A 19,510-nucleotide genomic window follows, 5' to 3' on the forward strand; every position below is an offset into this window, starting at 1 on the left:
AAATATCATGATTCATTTATAATCCAGATTTTTAAAGGAGCTTCCATAATTTTTAGTGATTTGGAACACTTATCAGAAATCTGAACAATTCAAATTGGGGACCTGGGTGGCTCAAACATTTGACTCTTGATTTCAGCTCAGGTCATGATCTCAGGGTCATGGGATCGAGCCCCACAACAGGCATATGGAGCCTGCTCATGATTCTCTCTCTCTCCTTCTGCCCCCAGCCCCCATGTGTGCGCGCTTCTCTCTCTCTCTCTCTCAGGGAGGGAGGGAGGGAAAGGGAAAAATAGTTCTAACAATTATTGTATATATGTTTATGAATTTGCAGCTGCCAGTTTGATAATGGATGTCCAACAATCTTTTAAGTCAAATTCTCTTGGTAAAGAACGTTTGTTTCAACCTATTTCTAAGCAAAATGTTTCAGAGTTATCTTTAAGAGGTTACATTTAGAGGCACCTGGGTGGCTCAGTCAGTTGAGCAAGCATCCAACTCTTGATTTTGGCTCAGTTCATGATCCCCGAGTCCTGGGATGGAGCCCCACATTGAGCTCCACACTCAGCAGGGAGTCTGCAGTTGGGATTCTCTCTTTCTCTCTCTCTCCTGCCCCTCTTGCTATGCTCTCTCCCTCAAATCAATAAATAAGTCTTAAAAAAAAAAAAAAAAGAAGAAGAAGCTATATTTACTATTTGGTTCTTTTCTCCTTCTTGAATATACTCCAAATGTTCTAGTACACAGATTCATAAACATCCTCATTTTCACACTCGTCCCTCTCTCCCTTATTCCTGATATTTACTTTTCTGTCAATGGCCTAAAATAGCAACTGATTCTAACACTGGATCCTACCAGTACAGAAACTGCTAACATCTGGCTTTCTCTGACAACTTCAAAGAATTTCTAACTATACCAGAGAGCACCAGTGGCTGCTGCTGGGTGGTAGTAGCAACAGGCAGAGGAGGATTTTGCAAAGCCAAGGGTTAGCCTCAACTGCCTAGAGACAGATGTGATTAGTAATGAGCTTCTCGCCTTTTTCCAAGTAAGAAGATAGTCTGGGGTATCAAGGTTCTGTGAAGTAAGGGACTCTTCTCTGTCCCTCTTTGCTGCAGAAATTCTCTGGATTCTTAAGAGATCTCCAATGACCTAGTTCAAGTAGAAGTCAAGCAACAGAACTAAATATTTTTGAAAATTCCTTTCCTATAATAGGGATTTGACTTAAAAATCTTGCTTTAGGGATGCCTGGGTGGCTCAGTGGTTGAGCCCTCTGCCTTTGGTTCAGGTCGTGATGCTGAGGTCCTGGGATCAAGTCCTGTATCAGGCTCCCTATAGGGAGCCTGCTTCTCCCTCTGCCTATGTCTCTGCCTCTGTGTATCTCTCATGAATAAATTAATAAAATTGGTTTTTGTTTTTTTTTTTAAGAGACAGGCAGAGGGAAAAGCAGGCTCCATGCAGGGAGCCCGGGATCAATGCCCTGAACCAAAGGCAGATGCTCAACTACTGAGCCACCCAGGCATCCTAATAAATAAAATCTTAAAAAAAAAAATCTTGCTTTAAAAAACATGACAATTCTGTGACCTAGTTATTATAATACAGAAGTATATATATTCCTAATCAAATAACATTCTCCAAGATTTAAAAGAGGCATTTTGAAAATCATCTCATATACATACGTACATAGCAATAAGAAAGATGTATTACTGTCCTTTAATACCAGCCAGATCATAAAGGAGGTGTTCTGAAAGTAATCTGAATGACTACTGGTGTTTAAATAGCATTTATCACTTCATATTTATGGAAATGCTTCTAAAGTATGTTCAAGAGCCAGTATCCAAGATATGTAAAGAATTTATCAAACTCAACACCCAAAAACAATCCAGTCAAGACATGGGCAGAAGACATAAACAGACATTTCTCCAAAGACAACCTACACATGGTCAACAAGCACATGAAAAAATGTTCCACATCACTTGTCATAGGGGAAATACAAATCAAAACCACAATGAGATACCATTTTACACTGATGAGAATGGCTATTAACAAGATAGAAAATAACAAATATTGGCAAGGATGTGGAGAAAAGGGAACCTCTTACACTGTTGGTAGGAATGCAAACTGGTGCAGCCACTCTGGAAAACAGTGAGGAGGTTCCTCAAGAAGTTAAAAATAGAGCTACCTTATGACTCAGCAATTGAACTACTGGGTATCTGTCCCAAAGATATAGATGTAGTGAAATGATGGGAAACCTGTACCCCAATGTTATAGCAGCAATGTCCATGATACCCAAACTGTAGAAGGAGTGGAGATGTCCTTTGACAAATGAATGGATAAAGAAAAAATACACAATGGAATATTACTCAGCCATCAGAAAGGATGAATATCTATCAATTATGTCAATGTGGATGGAACTAGAGGATATTATGCTGAGTGAAATAAGTCATAAATAGGAGAAAGACCATTATCATAGGGTTTCACTCATATGTGGAATATAATAAATAGCGAAAGGGACCATAAGGGAAGTGGCGAAACTGAGTGGGGAAAATTTAGAGAGGAAGACAAACCATGAGAGACTTCTGACTCTGGGAAACAAAGGGATTACAGAAGGGGAGGTGGCTGGGGGGATAGGGTAACTGGGTGACAGGCATTAAGGAGGGCGCATGATGTGATGAGTACTCGGTGTTATACTATATGCTGGCAAATTGAACTTAAAGAAAAATTAACATTAACATTAAAAAGAAGTATGTTCATGAGTTGAACAGACTGCCAAAAATATGATTTTGTTTAAAGTCTCCCTAGCAAATGTTAAAGAATGATGAAATTCCCTCTTCAGATTAATTCATCATTCTGGAGAGTCAGCATTGGCCTCTTAGATGTTTTTTAATCTAATCCTTATGCAATGAAAAAGTATATCCCACAGGTTCCACTTCAAATTCAGATTAGAAGCTTGCTTCATTAAAACAGTCTCTGTGGGGGGGTCCCTGGGTGGCTCAGTGGTTTAGTGCCTGCCTTTGGCCCTGAGCATGATCCTGGAGTCCAGTGATTGAGTCCCACATCAGGCTCCCTGCATGGAGCCTGCTTCTCCCTCTGCCTGTGTCTCTGCCTCTCTCTCTCTCTGTGTCTCTCATGAATTAAAAAAAAAAATCTTAAAAAGAAAAAAAAAAAAACAGTCACTGTGGGAAAGTTCCTTCTCAAACTCAACCAAAATCTGCCTTCTAACTCAGTGATTCACAAGTGAGGCAATTTTGCCCCCAGGGAGCATTTGTCAATATCTGTAGACATTTTTTGTTGCCATAACTGGGGGTAGGGTACTTCTGGCATCTGGTAGAAGCCAGAGATGCTAACACCCTACAATACATACAAGAGATCTTTCTATCTCCTGCCAACAAAGAATTATCTGATCTCAAATGTCAACAGTGCCATTGAGAGACCCTATTCCAACTCCTGCTTGTTGATCCTAGGAAGACTTTTGAAGAAGCACAAGTCAACTATTTTGTCCCCACATGTGGCACATTTTTTAAAAATGTAATTCTCTGTATTACTCAGATATTGGCACAAAAATGATGCGTAACAAATGACGCCAAAAGTTTTTTTTTTAATATTTTATTTATTCATGAGAGACAGAGAGAGAGAGAGAGAGAGAGGGGCAGAGACACAGGCAGAGGGAGAAGCAGGCTCCATGCAGGGAGCCCGATGCAGGGCTCGATCCTGGGACCCCAGGATCAGGCCCTGGGCCGAAGGCGGTGCTACACCGCTGAGCCACCTGGGCTGCCCCTGCTCATCGTTATGAAAAATATCTCTGGGAGTTTTTCTAGGAAAAAAAAAAGAAACTAAACACAAAAAACACCAAAAGTAGTTTTTTTAAGATTTTATTTATTTATTCATGAGAGAGACACACACATAGAGAGGCAGAGACACAGGAAGAGGGAGAAGCAGGCTCCATTCAGGAAGCCCGATGTGAGACTCAAGCCCGGGTCTCTGGAATCACGCTCTGAGCCAAAGGCAAACACTCAATCACTGAGCCACCCAGGCATCCCCAAAAATACCAAAAATTAAAGGCAGCAGTGGATAAAGAAAATAAGGACTGACTCATACGTGAAGAAGAAACAAGGCCTGAAGAGAAATGAGAAGCAGAAGGTATCAGCCTGCCTGAGCCATGCAGGGGTCAGCAGGCACTGGCCATTTGGCTGTGCGGCAAAGGAGATAGCAGGGTCTCAGAATGTGGCCTGGAACATATTTGAAGGAGCCACTAAGTCCTAGAGCCACAAACTGAATCATTCTTTCAGCCAAACTCAGTGAAGCAATCCACTGAGCTGCCTGTTTGCACGCTATGTGAAGATGGCTACCTGTGCTTTGCGTAAGTGGTAACATATCCCAGGCTACTTAGTCTCTAACTGGCCAAGATTTAATGAAAGGACAATCCAACATAATTTTCCATTCTCAGTTACTTGAGCAGCTTGAAGGAAAGACCATTACACTACTGATATAATGAAAATGCAAAATGGAAAAAATATTTGATGACAACACTGATGACATACTTCAGCATATGGAATACCCCTGTGTCATAAGCAGTGGCAGTTATGATAATTTATTATAAGAAATTAAGATTCTAATACATTCAGAAAAGAATAAGAATTGCATATTAAGCTCTACTGTTAAAAGTTTTTCTTGTATCATTAATAGATGTTATATTTTTTCTTTTTTTTAAAAAAAAGATTTTATTTATTTATTCATGAGAGACAGAGAGAGGCAGAGACATAGGCAGAGAAAGAAGCAGGCTCCTCACAGGGAGGATGATGTGGGACTCGATCCCCGGATTGGGATCACACCTTGAGCCAAAGGCAAATGCTCAACCACTGACCCACCCAGGAATCCCGATGTTATATTTTTTCTACCACTTTGGAATTAGTAATGTAGTTAATCAAGGTAATCTTGCCTACAAAGAGCTTTCATTTAGAAGTCTAAACATGTAACAGACTTGACATATTATAAAGATTATACTTAAAATATCGTGGCGAAAAAAATGAATGAATGAAAAAAAACCTCACTGGGTTACAATACCAAAGATTTATTCTCATGCTCATTGGTCTAAAGGTTGACTGTGCTTTGGCTGATTAAGGCTGGGCTCAGGCTGGGCAGCACTGCTGTAGGCTACTGGTACAGGTGGGTTTGACTCCTCACTGCAGCTGCAACACAGGTCTGCTCTATACATGTTCATTCTGAGGTCAAGGTCAAGTGGGCATTAACTATGTAGGACATGTTCTCATGGCACATGACCAGAGTTCAAAAGCACAGACCCAACCATGCAAGTGGTATTTTAGCTTCTGATTTACCTTACATTCACCAATTAACCAACTGAAGCCACATAACTGAGTTCAATCTTGGGGCAGAGAAGTACATCCAGGCCACCATGAAGCCATATAAGAATGTGGATGTATAATTCTATAAAAGGGAATGACAAATTGGGACAAAAATGTAATATCCTATATTCCTCTTACTCCTATTTTCCTTCAAGTTCAACATTCTTTTTCCTTCAATCAGCCCTCTTAAGACATGGTTTCTAGATCTTTCATCATACTCACAAGTTCTTTTGTACCAATTTTAGTTCTACAGTATTCCTGTTAAACCACAATGCTCCGAACTGAACATGATACTCCACATGGGGTCTGACCGGTACTGATTTCTCCTAGTGAGTGGCTAAAAAGCTTACCTTACCTAGACAGGAACACTGCCAAGAAAATGTAAATGAAATGATTTGGGGAAGTTTTTTTAAGATTTGAGAAAGAGAGAGTGCGCATGCGCGCACACACACGCATACATGAGCAGGGGGAGGGGCAAAAGGAGAGTGAGAGAGTCTCAAGTAGACTCCCTGCTCAGCAGGGAGTCCAACAACTACTACTATGATGGCAACAACATGATGCTTGAGCTCAGGATCCTAAGATCATGACCTGAGCTGAAATCAAGGGTCAGTCAATCCACTGAGCCACCCAGGTGTCCCTGATTTAGGGAAGTTTTAAAAATAAAATATTAGCTACCTTTCTTATTGAGTACTAGTTAAAGATATTTTTCTTCTAAAGCATAAGAGAGGCAATTCAGAGTGATAAATCCAGATTCCACATAAAGAAATTATCCTCTAAATTCTGTTTTTTAATTTTAAGAACCGAATTCTCTACCCCGATAAGAACAAATTCTCTTTAGGCCATTTTACAGTTTATTAGATCACTTAAATATATACTCTCTAAATTAATTTCATTTAATTCATTACAATTCTGAGCTAGGTATTACTTTTGTTCTTCCTGAAAGATAAGGAAATTGAGGGGTAGACAGAAGTCCAGTACTTCCTTTGTTCAGGGAACAATGTCTTTCTTACCTCTAGGCCAGAAGGGAAACACCTCTTCCCTCCACCTGGAACATTCCTCCCTGACAACCTCCTTCTTTTGCCTGCCTTACTATTATTCATCCTTTCAGTTTCTACTCAAATAGCACTTCCTCCACAAGCTGTGCAGAGTTTTCATTTTTTCAATCGATATTTGAGACCATGTAGTGTTAAAGGACTCCAAAAGGTGCTGGAGTGAACAAAACACAGTTCTTGCATTTAAAAGGCTTAGCATCCAGCTTGGAGAGACAGACATAAATAACTACACAGTTGACCAATTAATTACAAGTGCAGAAAGTACTACAAAAAGAGAAGCACCATATCATCTGAGTGTGAGTTAGAGCTTGACTTTTGTGAGCTCATGGCTCTTCCTCATCATAGCATTTATCACACTGTATAATAATTAGCTTTGTCTTTATTCCCCACTATGAGTGGAAAATTCAGGCATTAACTAAACTGTATTGTCATAGCTTGGTATAACTTCTGTTTACTAAAAAACACTAATACTCATGTGTAGAATGAGTGATTAAACAATCAAATGGACTTGCTCAAAATACTAAATTAATGAACCAGAATAAGACTTGAACTTAGGACTCCAATTTCCACATTTTGCCTTTATATAGCATTAATAATAAATGGTAATGATACTAAGAAAAGGTAATGCCAGCCTGGTATGCAACTACAAATAATAAACTTATACATATTTATAAACTATGCCTACCTGTAACAAAAAAACCTATGTACACACAGGTATCACAGTGTATCTCTGATACTAACATAAATATACTAATTAGTGACCCCATAGGCCTATTTATTCTGATTACTACTTAGGCATTTGTAATGAAATATGTTAAACTAACATATAAACTTACAGATATAACTGACAAATTAAAAATGAGCTCATGCCTAAATAAGTGGTAACAACAGCAGTTATAAATAATACATATAACAAACACAAATATATACATATATTTATATATATATATAAATTTGGGGTTATTTTAAAATGCAATGAAAAGTAATTTCTTAAACTTAGAATTCAAAGTTTATGCTCCAAAGAATGATGCTACAACAAATAAGAAACTCTTGCATATGGTAAAGTAACTATTTTTTTAACTATAAAGTAACTGTATACATATATATTCACAGCATGGTCAGCCTGCCATCCTAACAGCTAAAGACATTAAAATACTTTATTTTCTTTTGAATAATGAATTTTCCCTTGAATTTAAAGAAACTGCAAACACAACCCTCAAACTGCTAGCACACTGTTCTTTCACTTTCTTCCAAAAGAATCATTTTAAGCTAGTCTTATGAAAGGGAATTAGCACCATCTAGTGAAAGAAGCTAGCCAAAAAATAAATTCCATTAGGGGAATGCTACTTGAACCAAAAGAAAATTGCTCATGTAGCAGTATAATAGACCACTTCCAGAAAATATAGAAAACTGTAGCAGTAGTACCCTTCTGATTATGTTTCGTTCATTTATATTGCACTCTCATAGATGTTAACTATTAACATTACATTTATTATAAAAACCTAATATTCAGGATGCCTGGGTGGTTTAGCAGTTGAGCATCTGCCTTCTGCTCAGGGTGTAATCCTGGGGTCCAGGGATCGAGTTCTGCAGAAGGCCCACTGCGGGGAGCCTGCTTCTCCCTCTGCCTATGTCTCTGCCTCTCTGTGTGTCTCTCATGAATAAATAAATACAATCTTAAAAAAAACCCTAACACTTATTATAATCCATCAAAAAAACCTGTCAGAAATGTACTAATTATGGAATGCTTAAAATGAAAAAAATTTGCTTTGTTGGAGGAACCACTAAATAATTCCAACCTATGAACTTGTAGCCAGATGTAATGAGCCCTGACTTAGTTCTTAGAAAGGAGAAACCTTTGAAAGTCATTACACATTTTTGTACAGGGAAGATCATTTTGGAGACTCCATACAGGATAGATTCATACGAAAAGTGTGTTGAGGAAAGACTAACCAGTTGAGGGTTGGTAGAAGTCATCTAGACAGGAGATTCCAAGGCTTGGACTAAAATAAGGAGCAAGAGTCTACTGGGTTTAAGGATCACTATAACAAGAAGGATGACTAAACTATTGTAGCAGTTTTTAAAATCTGACTTACCTTCCTATATCTGGTTCTATTATTACCTTAAACTGTAATAAAATACTCACTTTTTTTTGGTCTTATTTTCTCTACTAGAGGGTAAGCTCCTTGAGGACAGAAATTCCTTCAATATATGTGTTAAATAAATAATATTTAATTAATAGAATATGCACATGGGGTGAATTAATTTAATAATATAGCTTGTGGAGATAAAAAATACAGTGGCATTTTCTTAATACTATTTTTAAAGATTCCTCTTGAAAATTTAAGAGAAATTTTACATTAATTATGTACACTACCAACTCTCAAATGGATGATCACTGCATCATGATGACAGTTTTTACTTGGTGAATGAAAAAGCAGTTTGAAAGGAGTTGGTCCTTTTATACTGCATCTTTGTATAAAAAAGGCAACTCATCTATTTTATCATTTTTTTCCTCTCAACTTCTTTTTTTGAAGAATATAGCATGATTTAGTTTTAAATATTCAAAAGCAGGAAACCATTAATTTTTTTCAGATACATTCATGAGAATAAAAGTTTCATGTTTTGCCTTCAAAACAAAACATGTATACATGTTAAAAACCTAGTTTTCAAACCTGGTTAACCTAGGGAATTAATAACACAAGATCAGAGCATTAGTTACCTATGGAGGAAAAACAAAGAAACAAGGGACTCTAAGTTCTCTGTTAATGTTCTAGTTCTTAAGAAAAAGAGAAAATGGGTTATTATTTAAATGATATATTAAATATACATTTTAGATGCATAACATTATATTAAACTAGAAAGCATTTTTTTCTCCTCTCAATTTCAAAATTCAGTTATACTGCCTATCCCAAAAAGGGGCCAAGATGACTAATTAAACACTAGGGCTCATACTGAAGATAAATACAAACCAATACAAATCAAAAAGCATACAGCCTATAAAAATTCACATATAACACATCAACTACACAACACTATTAATATAGTAAAATAAAAAAATATATGCTAAATTCCACCCTAAAATTATAAAATACTCTCACCAAAATTTTTATTTTCCTATGCCCTTTACTTCTGATGTCTAATAGTATTTTGCCTTTAGAAGGTATCATATAAATTTATATTCACTCAAATTCCTAAGCCAGAGACCTCCTATACAAATGATCATTGAGATCGAAGACTGAACCTTCACAACTAGTAGGCACATACCTGAATTTAGGAAGAACTGGGGAGAGTCTCCATGAATGCCCACTGTGCCTGGTCCCAAGGAGTCGGAAAGGGTATTTACAAAAGCAAATACTCCACTCATGATTCCAAAGCCCAAGCCAGAAACTAAAAAGGAAGAAATACATTGTTAGACCCTTTTCATGCTATTATTTCTCTTCAAATCAAGTTTCCAAGGACTAGAGAATACTACTTTGAAGGGGAAAAGGCACAGAGACTATTGGAGAAGTAGTGGAAGGCTGGCTCAGGAAAGTTAAGTGCTTGGCTAAATGATAAACAGGGGATAGTGCAAAAGTAAGGGAAATGGACAGTGGAATATAGCAAAGAAATGAAAAAAGAAAATTATTAGAAAGGCACAGAAACAATATGTGAGACTGAGGACACAATGCTGAAGTTTTGGCTTTGGTTTATGATAACAGTCTGTAGAATTAAGTTTGAGGGCTTAAAAGTAGAACTGAAAGGGATGACTGTGTATCATAGAAAGTAATCCCTGGGTCAAACTAGGGTGATTCAATTTAGGGATCTAGATCTAATATTTAAAACATAATTTTGAAAGAAAAACCTGCAGAGGTATTAACTGTATTAATATGAAAAGTTGTCCTACTACAGCCAAAGTCATGGTAACCACCCAGAGAATGTAACAGTAATATCACTCAAAAACTATTAACTAGGGGATCCCTGGGTGGCGCAGCAGTTCGGTGCCTGCCTTTGGCCCAGGGCGCGATCCTGGAGACCTGGGATCGAATCCCGCATCGGGCTCCCGGTGCATGGAGCCTGCTTCTCCCTCTGCCTATGTCTCTGCCTCTCTCTCTCTGTGACTATCATAAATAAATAATAATAAAAATTAAAAAAAAAACTATTAACTAGAGTATATGCATATTAAAAACTCAACTTTCAAACCTAGTTAATATTTAATGGACATATAGATCACCTATAATTACTTCCCTTTACATAATGGTCCTGGAAAGCTAGAAATAAACAATGCACACCAAAAGGCAAAGGCAAAAATAAAATACTATTTAAAATCTACAAAGATGAGGCACCTAGGTGTCTCAGTCTGTTAAGTCTCTAAACTCTTGATTTCAGCTCAGGTCATAATCTCAGGGTCCATGAGATCAAGCCCCATGTTGAGCTCAGTGCTCTGCCAAGGAGTCTGCTGGAGCTTCTCTTTCTCTTCCTATCCCTCTGCTCCTCCCCTCAACCTCCACTCCTGCCCACAGATGCATGTGTGCACCTGTACACTATCTCTCTCTCTCAAATGGGTAAATCTATTTTTTAAAATAATCTACAAAGATACAAAAAATAAAAATGGTTTTTATGTCAAGTCTGTTTTTTTTCTCTTAATGACACCATGCAGTTCCAACTTACCATAGGCTAGCAACCGCATAGAAGGTGTTGTCTCATCTGGGTTTATACTCTTCAAACCCTCACTGGCTTTTCTAAAATAAAACCATAGAGTTTTTTTTTTTTTTTTTTAGAGAGAAAGCAGTATATCAGGAAAATATGCAAGATATTTCAAAATATAGACACTTACTAAGGCTCCTGATCAGGTTATACTTTACATCTAAAATATATTTAAATAACTTTAACTATAGAGAGTGGATGGTTACCCCAGGAGAGCTGGCTGGGGAGATGGGTTAAATAGGTGATGGGGTGCACTTGTGATGAGAACTGGGTGATGTACGGAAGTGTTGAATCACTGTATTATAGAAATGAAACTAGTATTACCCTATATGATAACTGGAATAAAAGTAAAACCTAAAAAAATAAATCAAATTAAATCCATTTAAACAAAACCCAGCAATTTTTCAATTAACTAAAATCAACTAAAATTTTCACACAACTCTTGCCTTTTATCTGACTTTTGACATAGAAGAGAAAAAATAAGAAAAACATAAGTAAACAAGCCACCAGGGATTGAATTAGTAAGAAAAAAAGCAATGGTTCTGACTACTTTCTGAGCTCGGTAAATATTTAATTCAATATCCTACGGCCTCTTATCACTTCAAATTTTTCTCTCCAGAGTACTATATCTTCAATCCCAGTTTGTTGGTACTTTGTATTATCTTCCACAGAGGCTATAGCTATTTTGCTACTCTCTCTTTTACCTTCCACTGCATAGAACTTAAGTTATACTCATTCTCCAAAGTCTCATTGAGTCAGCAGCTTCTCAAAGAATTCACCTCTACCAATGATTGGTAATCGCTAATCTCTCCTTACTCTTAAATCCTAGAATGCCCATCGTCTGAGCCCTCATATGGGTAATCATATGGCCTTCAGATGATAAAATATTCTACAGATTTGTTTCATATTCCAATCAGGCTTCAGGGGAGAATTAATCAGAGGAGAATAAAATGCTGCCCTCAGAAAAGGAGATAAATGAGTATCTATATTAAATGTTAGAATACTGTTCAATAAGAAATATCTTCAGAGTGATCATATTTGTACTTCTGTTGTGAACAATTCATAAACTTGAGTCCATGCTCCCATGCAGATGTGTTAAGTAGGAATGCAAAGTGTGGCGGTCAGTTCTACTATTGTCACTATTTGTTGGCTAGAAACTCTGCAACAGTGATCCTGACTCAAAGGATATTTACATTATATTTACGAGAGGGTATATTTGTTAAAGCAATAAAGAAACCAAATACTTTAGATTGAGTTTTCACTAAGTGCTGAAACAAAATGAACTAGGTTAACTCTAACAGTAGGAAATTAACCAGAACATATTTACATTCTGAGTATTGTGTTAATTTAAATTCCAAGGTATGAATATTCAATATAGTTGGTCTATTAATTACATAAATATATAAATATCATTGATTACTTTAAATAAAAGCAATGCAGAATTCAGTCAAAATAATAAATATAATGAAAAAGGCCTTTTGCTTTTCTAGACTCGAAAGAAACAATTTGCCACTTCAGAGCTCTCCATTTAGAAGTATGATTTGGTAGGAAGGACATTAGTCAAAACTTAAGTGGCTATATCATCTTTCTCTGGAGCAGTAACCAACTAAAATGTTTCATTTTCCTAAATAAAATAAAATAACCTGTCATAGGAATGTTGTTAAAGACTAAAGCTTAGAGACATATATGGCAGTAATAATCTCTATCAACAAATGGACATAATGGTACAACAAAATCAAATTTGGGGGGATTTGTTTTATATAAGCTGCTCAATAATGATTAAAAGCAAAGTACTGCTATCACAAATGTATGAAATACATAAATTCAAAAGTTTAATAAACTTCCTCATTCTGTGTTGCAAGTTTGTGAGAGGGAAGGTCTACAACATTAAGAGTTCTCAATGCTAACATTAGGATGAAAAAGTAGAAAACACCATTAGTTTCCATGTTCCTGATGGATAGAACACATGATTGATGATGACAGTGTTTTTAATTTGACCATTTTACTGAAGTGGAAAATTCTCTGTTAGCATTTGTTACTCTTTCCAAGAACAAAGAAGAGAAAGTCCAATTTTTAAAATATAAATTTTGTGGGGCACCTGGGTGACTTAGTAGGTTAAACATCTGCCTTTGGCTCAGTTTGTGATCTCAGGGTCCTGGGATGGAGCCCTGTGTCAGGCTCCCTGCTCAGCAGGGAGTCTGCTTCTCCCACCACCTCTGCACCCCACCCTTGCTCATGCTCTCTAATAAATAAATAAAATCTAAAAAAAATATATTGTAGTAATGATTACCTTAATGTTTTTCTATAAATGGAAAATTTTCTAAAATAAGGAAACATGGTATCAGCATTATAAGACAAAACTGGATTAAATTACAAAAGCTTCAATTCAAGCAAAAAAAAAATTTTTTTTTTAAGATTTTTTATTTATTTATTCATGAGAGAATGAGAAGAGAACATATTTACATTACACAGAGAGAGAAAGGCAGAGACACAGGCAGAGGGAGAAGCAAGCTCCACGCAAGGAGCCTGATGTGGGACTGGATCTCAGGTCTCTGGAATCACGCCCTGGACTGAAGGCAGCGCTAAACCGTTGAGCCACCCAGGCTGCCCCAAAAAATATATTTTTTAAAGATTTTATTTATTTGAGACAGAGAGACTGTAAGCACAAGCAGGGTGAGGGACAGAGAGAGAAGCAGACTCCCTGCTAAGCAGGGAGCCTGATATGGGGCTTGATCTTAGGACTCTGGGATCATGACCTGAGCTGAAAGCAGATGCTTAACCAACTGAGCCACCCAGGTGTCCCAAGGCAAAAAATGTTTAATGTATGTTTTAGGCAATGTATGCAGCCATAACTTGGATTTTTAAAGAAATTACTATAGGAACGTCTATCACTTATGGCTACATGCCAGTTTCTTACAGTACAACTCTTTGCTAGGCATAAAGTTACAATTTGTTTATTCATTCTTCAAGATGAAGTACTGTTCCCAAGGCCTGACCCATGAGATAAATCTATATTAGATTGCAGTGATATTTTGATTAAATTCCATGTGTGTAAAAAAAGTGCTACAAATTGTCCACATTTAATCTTGGCACCAAATTCAGATAGCAAAAAATATGACTGCAGCAGTACTTTAAAGAAAACCTACTTTGGAAGTGGAGAGTTAAAATATTAATTAAACCAAAGTTTCTATATTTGAATGTAGTGCAGCATATGAGAGCAACTTAAACGTATTTATGTCATGAATAAGGTATCTTAATAATTCATAAACTTATTTTAACATATAACTACATGACATCCAACATGTCTGAAACCTGCTAGAAAAATACTATACAATAATCCAAAGGCCTGGTGAAGATACATTTTGCAATGGCAAGTAGACACCTGTTAACAAAGGTTTGTCCTATTACCTGATTGCTAATTTCCAAAGGCCCGTTCAGAGGAATAAACATGGTTTCCCTAGAAGGCCAAAGAGGCTTCTTTGAACTTACTGGGCCTTGATTGACCTGTAATTCCCTCCTCATATGTCCCCAATTCCCCACTACCTTCATTAAAAATGGCAACCTATGTTCAGCTTGTAGTCCTTTAGAACTGTAGGACAGTACCAATAAAAGGATCTATTCAAATTCTAGATAGAATACACACACAAAAAAAACAGATGGTAAAGAACAGCAGATTTAGTCGTTCCACATAAGTTGGATTTTAGAACCTAAAGTCCTAAGGGGTTATTTTTAAGATTTTATTTATTTGAGGGACAGAGATAGTGACAGAGAAGGCTAGAGAAAACATGAGCAGGGAGGAGGGGGAGAAGCAGACCCCCAGCTGAGCAAGGAGCCTGACACCGTGCTCAATCCCAGGACCCTGAAATCATTATCTGAGCAGAAGGCAGATGCTTAGCCGACTGAGCCACCCAGGTGCCCCTAAGGGGTTATTAAACCCATGTCCCTAAACTGTGAAAATCTATTCAAAATTGGGTCTCTCAAAATTAGAACCAACATATGTGAAAATGCAAAACCAACATGAGCCAGTGATATTGCCGACAGGAAAAAACCAGTGCAACCTGAGCCTAAATAAGTGTACAGTGCCCAGGGGCACCTGGGTGGCTCAGTGGTTGAGCATCTGCCTTCAACTCAGTTAGTGATCCTGGGGTCCTGGGATCAGGTCCTGCATTGGGCTCCCCACAGGGAGCCTGCTTCTCCCTCCACCTCTGTCTCTAATGAATAAATAAAATATTTTTTTTTAAATAAATAAAATCTTAAAAAAAAAAAAAAGTACAGTGCCCAAGCAAGGGTGGGAAAGGCCGCTGCTCTCTGTACTGCTTCGACCACAGCAGGTTACTGTGGGGCATCCTAAGCCCAGGGAAACTCCAGTTAATAACAAAAAGCAGCACGTTGACTGACAAAAGAATAGAGAGGGAAAAAGTTTAGAAGCCACATCTATGTCTTCTGAGGGCCAGGTGAAGAAATGAGGTATGTGTAGCCTTGAAAGACACAAGATGACAACCATGTAAAAGAGATTTCTTTTGGCTATGTGGAGCACAGGACAGAAAAAGGAAGATTTTGATTACCTTAATATCTTCTACAGTTAAAATTTTGGAATGAAAGTAACTGCTGCATACCAGAAACATTCAACCACAGCTGACTAGATGGTCCATCTGTTAAGGATTGTATTCCTGTGGAAACTTAAATTAACTGTTCATATTTGGTTGTTGCTCTTTAACGTTTCCAGAAATTAATCGGAATTTCATTTTTAAATCTTTCCTAAGACTTTTGCTTCTAAGCACTGGCTTCCTGATTTGCTATTTGTAATTAAAATTACTTCATTATTAAATTTCAATACCTGTTATTAAAAGCAACAAGTAAGGGGGTGCCTGGGTGGCTCAGTCAGTCAAACATCCAACTCTTGGTTTTGGCTCAGGTCATGATTTCAAGGTCAAGAGATCTACACTCAGCATGGAGTCTGCTTGTGATTCTCTTCCCCTCTTCCCCTTACCCCCCTCTCTAAAACAAATCTTTTAACAAAGAAAAAAGTGCTACGTAGGGGCATCTGGGTGGCTCAGTCGATTAAGCCTGTGACTCTTGATTTTGGCTCAGGTCATGACCTCAGGGTCCTGAGACGGAGCCCCAAGGTGGGATCCGCTAACTGGGAGCCTGCTTAAGAATCCTTCTTTCTGCCCCTCCCCTCTTCGTGAAATAAGTAAATAAAATCTTTAAACACAGCAAGTAAAAAATATAGAAGGCCCTGCATACTGGCAAGAACAAATTATCAGAAGCCTATTACAAGAGATGTTATTGAGGTTTTCTCTTGGCAAAATGTATGAAATTTGTGGTATGCCTTAATTATCTCATTTGCAGAATTACAAAAGGACACTTATCACTTTATTAAGCCTTACTATGTACTCAAAGCCAACCTCATGACTGCCTGAAAGAAAATAGTTCCAAGTTCAAACTGTGTTTCAAATCTGTGGTTTCATGTGAGGTCCTCATGGATCCTACAGGTGACCTACTTCCTGGCCTGAAAAGGGAACCATGGTTTCTTTTTAAATATATTTTTCTATTGTAGATATGAAATATCACAAAATAAACTCCTGCTTTTCCTTAATGCAGTCAAAATAATGGCAGGCATAATCTCCATAAGAATTATTTATTTAGACTGATGGCAAAGAGAAGCACACATAAATTCTAAGCTAGAATCGTTTTTCTTGTTTCAGTGACTATTTCTCTAGCTTATTTTTCCGCAGGGCACATATTATCTTCTAGCATATAATGTATTTTCTTATTCATCCAGTGTTCTCTTTCCACTCTAATATAATCTCCATGAAGACAGATTATCTTTTAATCATCATGTATCCCCAGTGCCTAGGATAGTGCCTGGCAGTGAGTAAATTCTCAAGAATATTTTTTGAATGAGTGAAGAAATGTCCATAAGCTAAAATACTCAATATTTGCAAGGCACCTGGGTGGTTCAGTTGGTTGAGCCCCCAACTCTTGATTTCAGCTCAGGTTATGATCTCAGCATTGTGGGATCAAGTTCCATTCCTTTGGCAGGGAATCTGGTTCAGGTTCTCTCTCTCTCCCCCTGACCACCCTCCCCCGTCATGCACACAGTCTCTCTAAAATAAATAAACTTAAGAAAAATACTTGTATTTTCAGGCTGGAATTATACAATCCCTTGACTTTCAACTCTGTATGAAGGCACAGACTCTCAAATGCCACACTATATTAATGTTTCAAACTACTAAATCTAATTCAAGTATAAATGGAAAAAAGGTAACGCAAACATTTAACTTACTTTAAAAGTTTATAATACACAAACCGAAACAGTTCTTGGATAAGGACTGAGACTAACACTCCCAAGATCAGCAGATATTTCTGTATTGGTCCATCTTTGTTGGCAGTAATGGTTCTTGCCACGAACCAAAAAAGGGAGGAAAACAGCAGAGACACCAACCAGAAAAAAGCTCTGAAAATTAGAGGGGGTAAAAAGCATAATGAATAGGATTAATAATGATTTAAAAGTGAAACAAACAAACAAACAAACAAACAAAACAAACCTTACTAGAGAAGGAAGAGATTTCCTGACTCTTTAATAAAGCGGAGGGGGGAGTCCTCATAAATGATCCCCTGGATTAATTGTTCTTAATGGTTCATTTTCCCTGGTGAGATGAACATGCAGTCCAAAAGCAATGTGAGGTTTTTCCTAACCTTTTTTTTTTCCAGGGGCCCTGCTGCTTCTAAGTACACCTGCAGACTATCTGCCAAGGACTGTCTGGCTGGAAACTTGGTTATTTGCTGCTACTCTCCCTATTTAATGCTTTGTCCATCCATATATAAATATCTCTTCCCCCCCCCCAAAACATCCACATCTCTATTAACACAGTGATTAGCATAAAATTCAGAGGTTGAAAACCTGTTGAAATCTACGCGAGCTTTCCAGGCCTGGCTTGTACCTCATACCTGTGGATTTTAATGATTGTAACAACAAGCTTTGCAAACCTTTTGCCCAAATCTCCATTTGTTTTCAAATGACACCTGTGATGCAGCACTTTCAGTACAGCAGCAGCTCAGAAAAGGTGGTTATCACCGGCCTACCACGGCTGTTTCTCCTCGCTAAGACTCAAAGGTGGAGGGGGCCCTGGGAAGCCCCGGAAACGCTGCCAGAGGGGTGAAAACCGGGATTATGACCACAGTCGCCGCCAGAGTTCACTATTTACCAAGATCCTGCAGAGATGTACTGACAGGTGCTTCCGTTTTCAGGGGTTTCCACCCTCTGGGTGTACACCTGGATCACCTAGCGAGCTTTAAAAGCAAAAAATCCGTAGCCCGAATCCCCGAATGGCGCTGCGGCTGACCCCGGCAGGGCTGGGCAGGGGGGGCTGGGCAGGGGCGCTGTTAGGCCCCCAAGCCCCAGGTGCTAATGCGCTCGCAACCCCTTTGGGACTGATTACAGACGCCTGTGACAGTCTGGGGGAAACTAGGGACCCCCTCCGTAAAATAAAACACGAATATTTAAGTTCACCCACGATTTTTGATACAATTTTAATGGCTTCACAACTCGGGCCCACCCGCAGCCCCTCGGCGCACAGTCCGGCGCCCCGCGGCCCGCCCCGTGGGGTCCCGCCGACCTCGGAGGACCAGGGGCGCCGGGGGCGGGCTCGCGGCTCTCCCCGCCCGACCCTCCTCCCGTCCACAGCCGACAAGGTCGAGCCGCTGGGGGGGGAGCTGGTTCCGGGGTCCGGGTTTCCCGGAGCAACCGCCTCACCCGATGATGAGGAAGATGACGCGCAACGGCTCGGTGGCGATGGTGAAGATGTAAAGCGCCAGCGCGGGCCCGAAGGCAATGAAGGCGCAGCCGAAGAACACAGCCGCCGTCATGGCGACCGCGGGGCCGGCCCGGAGGCCTGGCGAGGACGCGAGCTGCGCCGGGCGCCCACGGAGCCGAGCGGGGCGCGGGGCCGCCGGCGGGGAGCGGCGGAGGGGCGGGAGGAGGGGGCTGGGGAGGGCTGGGGGGCGAGGCGGGGCGCCGCGGAGACGGGGGGGACGGGGCGGAGCGCGGCGGAGGGAGCGGGAGGCGGTGGGGGCGCTGGGGGCGGGGCGCCGCGGAGACGGCGGGGACGGGGCGGAGCGCGGCGGAGGGGGCGGGAGGGGGAGGAGGGGAGGAGGGGCGGAGGGGGCGGGAGGGGGGAGGAGGGGGCGGGAAGGGGAGGAGGGGCGAGGGGGCGGGAGGGGTGGAGGGGGCGGGAGGGGGGAGGAGGGGCGGAGGGGGCGGGAAGGGGAGGAGGGGCGGGAAGGGGAGGAGGGGCGAGGGGGCGGGGGGGGGCGGAGGGCAGAGGGGGCGGGAGGGAGCGGGGCGGAGCGCCGCGGGGAAGGCGGGGAAGGCGGGGCTTTGAGGCGGGACGGACCGCGGGGAGGGGGCTGGAGCGG

At 39.9% G+C, this 19,510-nt stretch overlaps 1 protein-coding gene across 1 annotated transcript in view; it reads right to left on the reverse strand.

Annotated features, from left to right (window-relative positions):
* APH1B (aph-1 homolog B, gamma-secretase subunit) overlaps positions 1–19,099 on the reverse strand; it is a 34,025-nt gene extending 14,926 nt beyond the window's left edge. The window contains exons 1-4 of the mRNA XM_041744450.1: positions 18,849–19,099; positions 17,379–17,549; positions 11,054–11,124; positions 9,671–9,793 (exon numbers count right to left, since the gene is read on the reverse strand). Coding sequence (XP_041600384.1) covers positions 9,671–9,793; positions 11,054–11,124; positions 17,379–17,549; positions 18,849–18,961 — 478 coding nt within the window. The 5' untranslated portion in view covers positions 18,962–19,099. The remainder of the gene's footprint in view (positions 1–9,670; positions 9,794–11,053; positions 11,125–17,378; positions 17,550–18,848) is intronic.
* Positions 19,100–19,510: the final 411 nt, after the last annotated feature.

The sequence above is a fragment of the Vulpes lagopus genome, chromosome 2 (assembly GCF_018345385.1).
Source record: "Vulpes lagopus strain Blue_001 chromosome 2, ASM1834538v1, whole genome shotgun sequence".
NCBI classification, from domain to species: Eukaryota; Metazoa; Chordata; class Mammalia; order Carnivora; family Canidae; genus Vulpes; species Vulpes lagopus.